The 14505-nt window shown below is 43.2% G+C and overlaps 1 protein-coding gene across 1 annotated transcript; it reads right to left on the reverse strand.

Moving 5' to 3' along the window:
* Positions 1–1320: 1320 nt before the first annotated feature.
* On the reverse strand, positions 1321–14505 carry LOC138586996 (sodium/potassium/calcium exchanger 1-like). The gene is made up of 11 exons (XM_069657932.1): positions 13564–14505; positions 9836–10000; positions 8597–8705; positions 7299–7352; positions 6982–7032; positions 6320–6397; positions 3859–3989; positions 3414–3641; positions 3186–3275; positions 2927–3093; positions 1321–1746 (listed from the first exon to the last, which is right to left on the reverse strand). Exons 1-11 carry the CDS (start codon positions 14503–14505, stop codon positions 1497–1499), a joined length of 2265 nt encoding a protein of 754 aa, XP_069514033.1. The 3' UTR covers positions 1321–1496.

Below are 14505 nucleotides of genomic sequence, written 5' to 3' on the forward strand. Positions count from 1 at the left end.
CAGAATGAGCATTGTGTTCACAGTATTAAAGGAAAATTCCACCCAAAACACTACAATATTCACTAAAACAGTCAACTTGCCTTTTCTGGTAGTTTTATTTCTGTTGCAGATAATCGGACTGTCAGATATTTCCAGAAGGATGAATTAATCATAGAAAAGGTGCAGAAGAGACGATTTCTACACCAACAGGAGCAGGAAAAAGCCCCAAATGCTCTGCCAGCACAAGTGTATTTAGTAAATATAAAGAGGAAGAACACACTTTTTTTACTTACTTGATACTTGCTGGGATTTTGTAAATAACCTGGTATTTCCAACAAAATAACTTATTTTTTTTAGCTCACAATAAGCTTTTTACTCTCTGCTCAGATTGAAAATTCAAGCTGCACAAGACGTCGACTCTCTGCTACATGGTCCTGCATCACTCTGTGGGGGTTTCGTTGCTGTACGTGATCCCTTACAAAGCGTACTTGTCATGAACGCTACTTTATTTCTTCCACTGTTTGTATTTTCTTGGTTTTTACTTTAATGCTTTCATTGTTAGAGAGGACAACGGTGAACATGTCGGGCATGTCCGGTTTAGCCCGCGTTAAACGACGAACAACTTCCACCCAAGACTTCGGTTCTGGTGCCGCATTGATTACAGTCCAATCAGCAGCCTGAGAAGTGGCCGTGTGTTCAGATCAAAAGTGAAGCGAATTTCACAGAGACAGGAGCTTCGTCAGGTCTGTCCTCAAGAGGGGAACAAAACAAGTTTTAAAATGTTCTTTTGTTAAATGGAGGTCGGATCGATCATTTCTGATGCATTCGAGAGAGTCGGGAAATCTGAACGCTGAACGGCTTTCGTGATACTGCGTCGAGGGAATTTGTCTCAAGTTGAATTTTTGATCTAGAGCAGATTGTTCGCTGTTAGCATGTAGATGTCTGTTTATAGAGATTAATAAGAAGCTGAACCATCATCAAATGACGCTGATGGGAGCCGGGATGTCATTACAGCGGATTACGTTCCGCCTGCTTCTGCTCTCCACACGGACTGTTCTTACTGCAAACGCTGCAGCCTGCTGATACGTGTTTGGTTAATATTACTCGGACAACAAGTGTAATGCAAACGGAAACCAGAAGACTTGCAGATTCTACATTTCTATGTAGAATCTGTAACTAGAGATTACGACTGAGCTAAACCCGCGCTGTTGGAGCATTCAAGGCAATATATAGTGAAAACAACCCAAATTTAGAAACTCAAATAAAATGGGCTAATTACATTTTGGAAGTAGCTGCTGGAAAGTAGTAACATAAGTATGTTAAGCTACGTTTAGGGTGGATTTTTCCTTTAATTTCACGGCTCTTATGTGTTTCTAACCTGTGTCTTCTATGCGTCCGGTCAGCCTCTTGACATCAGGCTTGTCTCTTCTATCTAACATATTCTACGTGCAGTGTTTTTTGATGTACTAACTCGTGTGCAGCGGTGCAGTTCGGTCTCTCCGTCCTGGACCCTCGGCTCAGATGGAGACGGGGCAGGTGAGGATTCGATCCTCCAGCAGGACGCTGAGAACCAGGAACACAAAGTACAGTATGAACATGGTGAGGCCCAACATCCGGCTCATCTTCCAGCGACAGGCGGCGATGGAGATGATGACGAAGAGCAGCATGAGGAAGAGCAGCACGATGGCGCAGAACAGGCCGTTGGAGCTGACGGTAACTGGATCGCCGTTGTGTAACAGAGTGTAGATGAGCCACGGGACCGGCAGACTGAAACCAGAGAGGACAGACGAGTTTCTGTCAAGTTTACAGCTCATATACTTTTACCAGTACAGGGGAGTGAATCTGGGTGAGTGGCATTAGAAAAGAAAGTACAGTACCTAAGTACAATCCTTTGATACTGGTTCTTTACTTGAATAATTCTATTTCATGCTAACTGTATAAAGAAGTTAAAACAAGCTTAGCATGCTATATCAATAAAACTGTTGTTTAAGCAATAAAGCATTGTCAAATGGAAACATTTTTTTGCAGACCTCTTAATTAAGTACATTTTTTTTGCTGCTTCAAATCAAATCAAATTAGTGTAAATTACTTAATCTAGTTTGTGCCTGTAATCTGCTAATATAACTTTTGGTGTCCCTCAGGGTTTGATTTCAGGTCCTCTAACTTTTTACTTCAGACATGCTACAAATACAGAAATGCATAACATGTTTATTTCCATTTTATATGTAGATGATACTTAAAGACCCCCTCCAGTGAAAGTCAAGTGTTCATGTGCTACAAGACATATCAGTGACAACATCAGCAGTCATCTCCATGGCTGGGCCTGTCTGCTTTTAAACTGCAGTGTACCAAGGACAGGCTGAACAACACGTTTTCAGATTGGCAGGTTTGAGACGTCACAAATCTAAGGAGCCAATCCTGTTAATGGACGGGGTGACGCTATGCATATCATTATGTGTAACCTATGGCAACCACTTCAGCGATGCGCGAGCCAGCTGTAACCGTCATCGTCATTTTTGCAAACTGGCTGCTAACGCTAACGTTACTACTACTAATTATTGTATGTCAAGCTAGCTACGTTTCATCAAGTTGCCGCTAAATGATGGCAGATATATACATATTTTGCAAAAACAAAAGACACAATTTAAAAGCAGAGCATTTTATGTCTTAAAACATGACTGGAGCTCTTTAACTGCACAAGCTGGTTAAACCATTTGTTTTGTCACTATTAACCAGTGTTGTTAAAATAAAATGATGGATGCCATAAGTAAAAACGATAGACATCAGCCTCACTAACTCTCATCTTAGATCATAAAGAACTTTGATATTTTTCCAACAGTCACAATATTGATGCCAGATTTCGGTCTGCATTACGTTTTGGTAAAAAGGTTAATAAAGCATTTCACTGATTCGTACTTCACACAGAAGAGATGTTGCGGTCACTCACCCGACTGTGATGTCAAAGATGTTGCTGCCCACTGAGCTTGAAACGGCCATGTCCCCCAGACCTTTCCGGGCCACGATCACACTGGTGATCAGATCGGGGATCGACGTCCCGGCCGCCAGGATGGTCAGGCCCATGATTTCCTCTGAGATGCCCACAGTCTCACCCACCTGTGAGCAAGAAAATATAAAAAAACAGGGTGTCCGACTGACAGAGGAGTTGATGCTGAATGTGTTCACAATATTTCCAAACACAAACCTACCTGATGAGCCCACCACACCATCAGGTAAGAGAAAACTCCGATCCACAGGATGGAGCCGATAAACGTCATGACGAAAAACCTCCTGGACGTCTAAAAACACAAAACAAAGAACCAAAATTACAAATGATTTTTTAATAAAACTGCCACACAGCATCAGCAGATCATCATGATGATCATTAGGCTTTTTAATTAAACTAATTAGTTTAATTTATGTTCCTCAGTTCTCACCAGGTTGCGGACGTCAGGCAGCGTGAGCCACAGTGGGAACACGATGGGCAGCAGGAACAGATACGTCGCCTGCTTCCGTCTGGTTTCAGGCCACTCTAAAGTTAACGGTTCGTTCTCTTCTTCTTCTTCCTTCTCGTCTTCCTCCTTGTTTCCGTCATCGTCATCATCATCGCTGGTGTCACTGCTCTCCTCACCACCGCTGTCCTCCTCAGCGCTGCCCTCCGAGCCCTCTGATGCCCCCGCTGCCGCCTGCAGGAGCGTCGAATAATTGAGAGACAGAGTGTTTTTCATGCAGATAAAAATAGTCTCACATCTCCCTGATGAATTAATTCATTTTATCCTCATTAAATAGTAAAATAAGTAAACACTGATACAGTTTGACATGAGAACAAAAACAAAATATTAAACACATCTTGAGTAATTTATTTTGCCCCCCTCTGTGCACCTTTGACTCCTCCGGCTGCTCGGTCTTCTTGTCCCTCCTCTCTTCTGTCCTTTGAGGCTGTGAGGTGGACGGCTGGACTGCAGCGCCCCCTGCTGCACCGTCCTGCTCAGAGTTTGGCTTTGGATCGTCGCCTGGAGAAATGGGAAGAATCAAAGACTGTATATGAGAAAGGTTTAAAAACAACGTAGCAAATACAGAAGTGCCGACTCTGCTTGTTGTGAAAAAAGGCGGTAAGAAATAAGCCAACTACTACACTTGATTTATTACATCAGAAAACATTTTCATAATGAGTTTATGTTCTCAATCGCAAGTTTTAAGTCTTCTTCAATACAGCATGATGTTGATTTAGTAAATCGTGGTCCCAATTAGAGTAAAATAAATGCTTAAGGGCATCGGCAACCTTGATTGACGAATCACTACCAAGGAGACCTGAAACATTTTCAGTGCTCACTAAAACCAAAAGACTCTCTGAGTAGTTAGTGGTTAATTTTTTTGTTTAAGTGCATTAAGGGATAACTTTGGTATTTTTCAACATAGACCCTTTTTTCCCGTGTGTTTGTGTGACTAGTGGAGACAACAATTATTGAAATCGGTCCAGTATTCAGGGAGGGAGCACCGGCCGGCAGCCGCCAAATGAGACACAATGTAACTAAACGGGGCACTGTGCATACACCAATATACAGCCACTGAAAGAGCTTGTTTTTGCTGCTGACAGGCTCAGATCGTTATAATAAGTGTCTGACAACACTGTGGCTGCCATGCTACTTTACCTTATGCTCTCTGTTGTTGTCTGTAACCAAGTCTCGCTCACAGAGAAGTCTCGCGCGAGACCGTAGTTGTTGCAGGAAGAAGGAGAGAGGAGTGAGAGAAGACGAAGACGAAGCGGGAGAGAGGATCTTCAGCCATGACAATCTTTTAGAAAGCACTGAGCAACGCTTTCTGTACTCCAACAAACGGCACTTCTCCCTCTTCGTCTTCTCTCACTCCTCTCTCCTTCTTCCTCGGGTCTAGGTTGAAAAATCCCGAAGAACTTAGAGGATAACTTTAAGTTCGAAGCTTGGTTTTTTTTACGAGCCAGAATAAGCATCCCAACTGACATCACAGTAAACAGAAAATACTGATGCACCTTGCAAAGCACCAAGCAAGTGCGAGCATTAGCTAATCACTCCTTACTTTACCCTCTCATCAAACTATGGTCACTTCTGGATACAAACAACACTAAGATGGCAAGACTTCAAAACAGGAGTCCACAAACCAAAAGATAACGTCTTATAAACTTGTCAAAAGTCCACTTTTTGGGAGGAACGCTGATGTACATCGCTCACACATACACACACAAGGTATACATATGGAGGACTCCAACAATCCACTTTTCAGGTGTCTACATTACAGATTAAAACCACATCAATCGTATGAATGATAAAGTTCATGACTCCAGCACATTTTACAATCCTCCAAAGGTGTTGCAGCTCTCATATTCTGACAGGAAGTTCTTTTTCTCTCACAAATAGAGACAAAACAAATCATATTTTTCATGTTAAAACGATGAAATCATTATGCTGTGTGGGCCGGGGGGAATGATTGGAGTGTGTGGAGATAAACATGCTCTACTGAAGGGGGGAAAGGGGTTCTCACACACACACACACACACACACACACACACACACACACACACACACACACACACACACACACACACACACACACACACACACACACACACACACACACACACACACACACAGGTCCCATCTGCATGCTAATCCTCACGCTGATTGATTCAGGCTCCTTGAGGCCTCTCCAACTTTGCTCTGAACCTCAGAGTCTGAAGGAGCTCATCACCGCGCCGTGACGCACAAACACACCGACTGAGAGGCTCCGCTGATTGTGGAGAAAAAACCTCTTTAGCTCCCAAACCGTCGCTGATGATCCGTGCGGTAACCAGTCGTTTATGCGTGCATCTCCAGAACAGACACGTCCACACACAGAAATCTGACAACATAATCTGAATATAGCACCAAATATTCAGGACAATATTAAGTATATTCTTAAAATGATCTGCTGCTCTTAAAACACAATTAGACATTTGTTTATTTCCCTTTTTTAGATCAGAAAATATGAACCAACTTAGCTTAGCAACAGATTTGAAGCAGGACCTCTAAAATGAAAGTTCTTATTTAAAAACCAACAAAAAAATATTGTTTTAGAGGCGGATACATCATTGGAATTAACTGTTATTATTTAGCGCTAGGTATTAGCATGCTGACATTGGAACTTCACGCATGTCACGCTTCTGTTTCATTACAGTTTAGATGAATTAAACGTGTCTTTAACACAAACATTGAGAATCTTTCCAGTCGTATAAATGTTCTCAATGATGCAGTAACAATATTTGAAAGCTTTTTAGGCGGTTAAAAGGAGGTGAACGTCTTTGTTATTGTACCTTTAAAGTAGAACTCACCTTCAGAGTGTGGGTGATGGGACTTGCTCTGTAATTTGCCTGAGACCGGGACGTTCAGAGGCTTCACTTTGTTCTTTGCTGAAATTACGACAATCATTGCTCAAACAACACGAGTCATTTCTCCGGCCCAATCACGATGCACTTTGTCCACAACAGATTTGAGCATCCAAGACAACATGTCTCTGACCTCAGACTCATGTGCTGGCTGTTTTGTTAAAGTCTCACATGAAAAAAAGACCTGCTGCTTACATTGAGCACAGGAGAGAGGTAATAATCATCAATTACTCTCTGATAAAAACTCACTTCCCTCTGGATTCTTTTGATCACTGTTTCTATTTTTATCTCTCAGAGGAGAAACGATAAAATTGCATTTAATTAAAAGTGTGCAAATAAAAAAACAAGAAGACGCACTTGTAAATCCTTGTTAACAACTGCATAGTGCTTCTGTTTTAACCAGCCAGTGTATGAAAAGGGTCAAAGATCCGTCACAATGACACCGAAACAAACTGGATGCAAACACACGACATGCAAACATCCAACACACACAAACAGCCGTCTAATATGAAACACAACAACCACCACAAGTCAGCTCAGAGATATTCCTGGGACAGAAACAGAGCAGGCTGAGCACAACAACAACCACAGACACAAAACCGTCTTACCTTTCCTCTGCACAGACCCCTCCCCTCTGACATCACCATTAAAGGACGTCTCTGATTAGGAGAGATAACCATCACACTGAATGAACAGCAACAGTCTCCTCCAGTTCTTTTACACCACAAAGTAAATAAGACTACATATACAGACAGAACTAATCTATTCAAGGTCACATGATGAAGCTGAAAGTCAAACAATTTTAACCGTCTCCTGGAGAGCGTGTTTACTGCTGTCTTTTGGTTTGAATAAAAGGAAAGCACACACGACCTACAATCACAACACGACACACAACAGCGAGAAGACGTCATCTTTCTCCTCTTACCTCTCCTGGCCTTCCTCGGGCCGGGGGTTTTCTGGGCCCCTCTAAGGGCCGACTCTAGGATGGAAACCCACAGCAATGATTTCAGCATCTGAGTCGTGTTTAATTCTTTTGTTCCTGCACCTTTTGTCCAATCAATCTTATGGACACTTTCTGTCTTTGCTGTTTTAAGGGCCTTTTAGGTGGTTTGTCAGTATTTGTGATAAGTTAGGGATAAACCCTGACAAGGTGTCCATTATCAGGCTTTGATGTACGACGTAGAGGCCAGATGTTCCTGATAATGAACATCCAGACAGAATCACGCTTATACCACGCTCACTTGCCAAAGAATCCATATCTGAAGTTTTCCACAACCTGGTAACACTTGAGGGTTTGTCTTACACCTGAATAAACCCTTACTACCCCATAATGCAATGGAAATGTTGCTAAGTAGTCCAGTAAATAGAGCTTATTTTAGCTCAGCTATTAGCCAGAAAGCTAACAGTATGCTAGTAAGATTCAAAGTCAATAACATTGCATATGGTGGACATAAAGTAAATATAATTGGACAGCATGTTTAGCGACAAGATTAGCTAGCTAACCAGCCATGTGTCCAAATTAACATCAACTTCTTCCAGAGTAAATATAGGTCTATATTATTTCTGTCAGCCACTCTTCTTGCAGCTGTACAAAATGTACTTCTGCTTTGCATCTTAGAAGCACCTGGACCGAGTTTAAAGACAGGTTAATTAGTTTACGAGGATGCTAACGCTCCTCCAGCTTGTGTTTAATATGCTGACAGTTCTCAGTAATCACACAGAATCCAGCTGCCGGTCTCAGCTCTGGTTCCTCAGCTCCAACACTTCCACAGAGATAAAGAGCTTGGTCTGTTAGCATGCTGGCTCTTAACCAGCTTTTATTAGCCGGTATTGAAAAGCTGATTAAGGCTCAGTGGTGGCCGAGCGCTGTGACAGCGAGGAGTGAAGGCCCGGTGTGTTCGAGGACGGGCTGAAGGTCGCTGCGGTTCATAACGCTGCCCTGACTGACGGGACAGACAGAGCTGAGGGCCTCTCTGCAGCCTGCAGATCTGACTTTCAGTTTTAATAGTTACACAAGATTAAAACATGTTGTGTCTTCCTAAATGCAGAACTGCAGAATGACTCCAAGCCACACTGTTAAATAATTTATGGTGGCCCAAGAGGGCCAGTTTCATCTCTTACATGTGACTTTAAAGGCAGGATTGAAGGTTTAAAAAACAGGTGCAAGAAAAGGTTTTTAAATTGACAATAACTTTATAACCGTTTTGAACGTTATTTCTTCACCTTCTCCCAGAGGGTCGAGCGTGTGGATCATCAGCTGGAAGATGGTGCTCCTCAGAGACGTGTTGTGGAGGGAGGCCGTGCTGCCGCCTCGCTGCAGGACGGGACGAACCTACAGGACAGCAGACAGGAAGTCAGAGATCAGACATGCAGAAATTACTCTCTGGTTACGTTCATGTTACATTTAGTTCAACAAGGGCAAACCTTCAAAGGCCAACCAACATAATTATTTATTATTATCGCTTACTATCAGCTACTTTACAATTAGACAACTAGAAGCTCAAGTAGCGTAAAATTCGGTGTATAAGAAGCACTTGTTCCATCTAATAAGTGGGCTGCGTCCTGAATACCAGTGTGACCAATATACCAGTACAACATGCAGAGAGAGGTATGTTTTTGTGTTACGGTATTTTACGCAGACAATGCTGCTTAATCAAGCTAAAGCTTTGTCACGGACCTGCGCCGTCGCGATCGCCAGTGCAGCCGTCATCGTAGGCTGAGCTCAACTGCAGGATTGCAAACTCGACGTGGTGAAAACAGATGGGAGGCTGTAATTTGTGTGTTTTGAATGTGTTGAAATAACTTGTATGCATATTTTTTAAATAAAAGCCGTTCCCCTCTGGGATACCCCCAGACACAGATTTGTTTTGCGGTCATTGAAAAAGAAATAACATTGAAACAATTTACAATCTGCCAAAACAGGAACTGACCACTTTCATCATGGTAAATAAGTAAGTTAATGAGCATTATTTTACAGTTATTGTTTTTATTCCTCTTTAAGTAAAATAAGATCGTAAACATTTGGTTCTTTAGAAATATATTAAAGCTCGTGTGGCGCCGGTTCAGCTCAGCAGTTGAATCGCGCGTCCCATATAAAGAGGCTACAGTCCTCGACGCAGCGGCCCCGGGTACAACTCCCAGCCTCGGCCCTTTGCTGCTTCCCCGCTCCCTCTTCCCCTGTTTCCAACACATTTCACTGTCCTCCATCTCTCTGCTTAAAGGCATAAAAGGTCGGGAATATTTTAATGCTGATGCTTTTGTAGTTTAACTCGAGTTACATTTAAATTTTTAAGTTTTCAGTTGAAAAAATGAAAATGTAACTACAGTGAGACTTCTAGCACTTCTTCTACCTCTGGTGTTTTACCAACTGTGTGAATTACTTTATCGATAAAATCAATATTTAATAAATTAACGCAGAGAAAAAGACTCCACACTGACAGTAATAAGATTGGACTTTGATACCCTGAGTCTTGCTTTGTCCTCTTGTGGATCTGACGGAGGTCTGTTGTGTTGAGGAGTGATGGAAGTAGGTTCAGCATCTTCTTTAGGTTTATCTCCAGCTTTTGGTGCAGCAGCAGGAGGAGGAGCAGGAGCAGCAGGAGGAGGTGCTGATGGAGCTTCACTCTCCTGTAGAGACAGTAATAAACTTCATGAGTTCAGACTTCATAAACACACAGAGACACTTTTCCTACTGTGAATGATTCGGCTGCACAGTGACAGACTTTTGTGGATCGTCTCTGATCAGAGTTTCATTCCCAGAAATCAAACACAGACGTGTGTGAATGTCAGTCTGACCCGGGGTGGATCTGACAAAGGGCTGTGCAGTAATCCAATCTCTCTAACAGAACATCATGTACAGTGTTTGTTTCTCACCATCATGAAGCCTAAGCCTTAAAGTGGATCTTTCTCTCTCACCACATCCTGACACCTTCATTACTCCTGCTGATACTCTGTGCTTCCATGTGGCTTATTGCTTGTTGCATTTAATTACCACGCAGTATACCTGCGCCTGTGCAGTAATCTGGTGTAGGAAAACTACACACCATGCATGAAGAGAGGTGGGGGATACAGGGGGTTTATCAGGGCCTCTCGCAGGTTAATCCTGCCGTGTCTGTAAGAAGATCTGCCTGCCCCTCTTACTTTTTGTCTGCGAGGGTTGTTGGCGTTCTTAAACTGCACAAACCTGGAGAACATCACCTGTGTGTTCTTTAATTATCAGCATAATCCACTCAGAACATGCACCTGGTCCGCTCTAATCAAAAGAGAAGAAGAATTTTACGTTGTCTAAAGTGTCCTTCATGCTGTGGGACGACTGTATACAAAGATGGCCGACATGACAGCTCTAAAAGTGAAACCAAGCCCTCTCTATCGCCCCCTGCTGACTGGCTGCAGTATAGCTCATAAAGCCCGCCTCCTCCATGTTAACAGATGGGACATGAGTCAAACTATAAAATAAAAATACACATCAAACACATTTTTCTGAAACATGGTTTCTGTCATTATAGCTAGTTCTTTTCACGCTGATTTATGTCCAAGTGTTCATTTTTCTGACAAGTTTACTTTTAATTAGTTATATGATGCTATAAAAAGGGGGTGTGACCTCATGATTGACAGCTCTGTTGACAAATGGGGCTCCTGCAGCGTTCTGTTCCCGAGTAGCAGAGTAGAGGAGAAACGGCGAGAGGAGACGTAACTAACACGAACACTACAGTCATTGAACTTTCAATAAGCATGAATATCTGCTTCAGACCGACACGAGAAGCTGTTCTGCTGCAGACTGAGCCCACCTGAGGGCTCCAACACGGCAAGGCCACAAGGTAAAGGTGTGTTTTGGGTAGAGGAAGGAGCGGGACATCAATACTTACTACAATAATTCATTTATATTTTTTCCACCTCTGACTGTGTGTCATTCAACAGGTATCAGCAGGTTGTTTTCTCCAAACACATTAAATAAACAAGACGAAAAATACTCAAAGTGGAACACTGATAGAAAGTAAATGATATAAATGAAAATGCATATTGGATTCTGGGGGAGGATATTTTGAATTGCAGTAATTCTGACCCATTAATGTGGCATCATGCCTCATTAGGCTCGGAGCTGTGACTGAAGGAGAGCATGCTGACTGCAGACGTGCTTCAGGCTAATTGAAGGATGTTCTAGGGAGACTTGAAACACTGAAACACACAGAGCTGCATGTTAATTACAGGCTCAGACTCTCACTGCTCTGCCTGCTGCAGAGGGATGTTTAGTCTGCAGGCGTTCTGCAGGATATAAACCCACTGCAAGCGTGTAACTCCTTTGTTTCATCCAAATGAAGTGATATCTCTGCATGTTTCAGGGCTGTGACGTTTCTCTCATCGCCGTGACACCTGGAGTCCTTTCTGTTCAGCATCATCAAAGGATTTCACACAAATACAGGCTGTCACCTGCTCAGACCACCGAATCACCGTCCCCCTCTCGCTGAGCAGGCGGCCGTCCCAAATGTGAGCAGATGAAAGGAAACAAAAGCATTCTGTGTGTAGAGATGGAAGTCTGCAACAACTGCTGCAGAGACATCCGCTTCTGTCTGCAGCCATCTTTTGCTATCTCTCATAACAGTTTTGTTTCATGCTGATGTGATTCTGTTTAAACAATCCATTAAAACACAAAAACAATCGATGCATTTGTGCATGAATAACACTTGTTGATTTCCCTGCCGTGTCTGCAGCACTCAGCCCCAAACACAATGGTTCATTCACTCATTAAAGAAGCTGAACAATCTGCTACAGCAGCAAGTCACTAGTAAAAATAAAAGTCACTCAAATGGGAGGAAATAGTGCATTTGTTGGGGACTATTTTCAGTGGCGTATTAATCCACATATTATGCTATAATGAGTTCTTAGGGCAGCAGGACTGTGCATGTGTGATTTAGACAAATTAAACTACAGCGTGTGTGTTCATGAACATCTCAGAGTGGCTCATTTGTGTGTTTTTAAAGGTTTCTGCAGTTCGATGACACGAGGAAGAAGAAGATGCATCTTTACATGACCAGCCACCCACTTAAAACTATGATTGTTCAGTCATTTTAAATTGTACATGGTTGAATATTTTTGGTTATATTTTCAACTTTTGTTCGAAACATGCGGGGACTTCTACCGTGGCTCAGTGGTTGTCTCTCGATTGGAAGGTCGGGGGTTCGATCCCCGACTGCTACAGTCACATGTCGAAGTGTCACTGGGTACGACACTGAACCCCAAATTGACTCAGTGGAAACAGCCATCGGTTTGTGAATGGGATTAGTACTGATTGACGGTTGGGCACTTTACCTCTGCCATCAGTGTGTAACTGTGTGTGAGACATGTCGTGCAAAAGCGCTTTGAGTGGTCGGAAGACTAGAAAAGCGGCAGATAAGTGCAGGTCCTTTGCAGACAATAAAAAAAGACAAATCAAATGAACAATAAGAACATTTGACTTTGTTTTTGTTCTGTATCGATTAATAACCTATACTTTGTGATACTGATGTAAAGTAACAACAGATAATTGTTTTCAGAATTAGGCTAATCAAACATTGTTTTCTTGATTCATCATATAATTCTTAGGAGATATTAAATATCAGAAAATTGTGGACAATGACATTAAAATGTCACATTTTATCCAACTAATGATCCAAAACCTGACAGTCAGTTCACTGTCATAGATGACTGAGAAAACATTTCACATTTAAAATCCAGAATTAGTGAATATTTAGTATCAAAATTGTTGCTGATCAATTATCTGTTGATTGAGTTTTTTTATTTAAAATAAAATGTATTTTAACTAAATGAGTCAGCCAGCTGTAGACAACAGCCACATAAATCTGATTACTTTAACCCTGAAATCAACTCTGTAAACATTTCCGTGTAGCATGGATTTGATTTGATGTTGCACATCAGTAAATAAGTTATCAGGTATCTGAAGTTTGGGATATTGAATGGCGAGCTGATTGATGAATCACAGAGCTGAAGAAACTCTGATGAAGCAGTTTGAATCCGTCTTCAACTATTAAATCGACTCTTATGGACACAGATCGATGGAAACACATGCAGAGGTTCGTTTCTACATCCTCAGTTTGAACACCACTGACACGTAAAGAGTTGCATCCTTTACTTCCCAGAACACCAACTGAGCTCAATTCTCCCCACAAATGTGTCTGAATGCGTCGCCGACTGACCTTCTCCGGCTCCTCGGCGGTCCACACCTTCACGATGCTCATGTGCTTGTTGATCTGCGTCTTCACCGCCCTCTCGATCTGAGCGTTGAACTTCATGAAGCTGACGTAGCTGATGTAGCCACTCAACAGCAGCATGCTCTCCCACCACAGGATGGTGTTATCCAGGAAGAAGACGATGAGCATGATGAGGTCCAGGATGTAGAAGGTCACGTCCCTGAAGAGCGGCCACCACGTCAGGTGCAGCATCTCCCGCGAGAAGATGGCGCACATGCCGATCACAAACAGGATGTTGAAGACGGCCGAGCCCACGATGGTGCCGATGCCCACGTTGCTTCTGGAGATGAAGACCCCGATGAGGGAGGTGAAGAGCTCGGGGGCAGATCCACCAGCTGCCATGAAGGTGGCCCCGGCTACGTCGTCAGAGATCTCCAGCTTGTTGGTGATGACCTCCAGCGCGGGGACGAAGAACTCATCGCAGACGATGGCCAGAGCAACGAACATGTAGATCATCCCTACGAGGTGCAGGACCACCCAGCCTTGTCGCCGCTGCTCCACTGAGAAGAGGTCCTCAGGATAGTCCCCCTTCCTGTGGGGGGGCTGGAACGGGGGAGGAGGGGGAGGTGTGGTGGGTGGAGGAGGATTGGGGGATTGAGGATCTACGTAGATACACTGTTCGATATCCGTCCTATTGACGACTATCACCAGAGGATGCTTGGTGCTCTCAGGAGACACAACCTCCTCGTCCTCCGTCTCATTGGACGCCATCAGCTCCCGAACATTCACCTTCACAACATCACCGTCATCCGTCTGGGCGGAGGCTCCGTGCTCCTGCAGCCTGGCCTTCAGACTCAGCGTGTAGACGACACACAGCACCACACCTGAGATGAAGAAGAGGAGGCGGCTCCTCCTGAGTCGTCTCCTCAGAGGCGAGTGCACGATCAT

The sequence above is a fragment of the Semicossyphus pulcher genome, unplaced genomic scaffold (genome assembly GCF_022749685.1).
Source record: "Semicossyphus pulcher isolate SPU_LCO1_2020_fin unplaced genomic scaffold, fSemPul1.0.p SCAF_1, whole genome shotgun sequence".
Taxonomy (NCBI): domain Eukaryota; kingdom Metazoa; phylum Chordata; class Actinopteri; order Labriformes; family Labridae; genus Semicossyphus; species Semicossyphus pulcher.

Coding starts and splice junctions, on each gene's coding strand:
- LOC138586996 (XM_069657932.1), bottom strand. CDS start 14,505: ATGATCGTGCACTCGCCTCTGAGGAGACGACTCAGGAGGAGCCGCCTC. Junction 7,033..7,298: donor CCCGAGGAAGGCCAGGAGAG/GTAAGAGGAGAA, acceptor TCTCCTAATCAG/AGACGTCCTTTAATGGTGAT. Junction 3,990..6,319: donor CCATCACCCACACTCTGAAG/GTGAGTTCTACT, acceptor CCATTTCTCCAG/GCGACGATCCAAAGCCAAAC.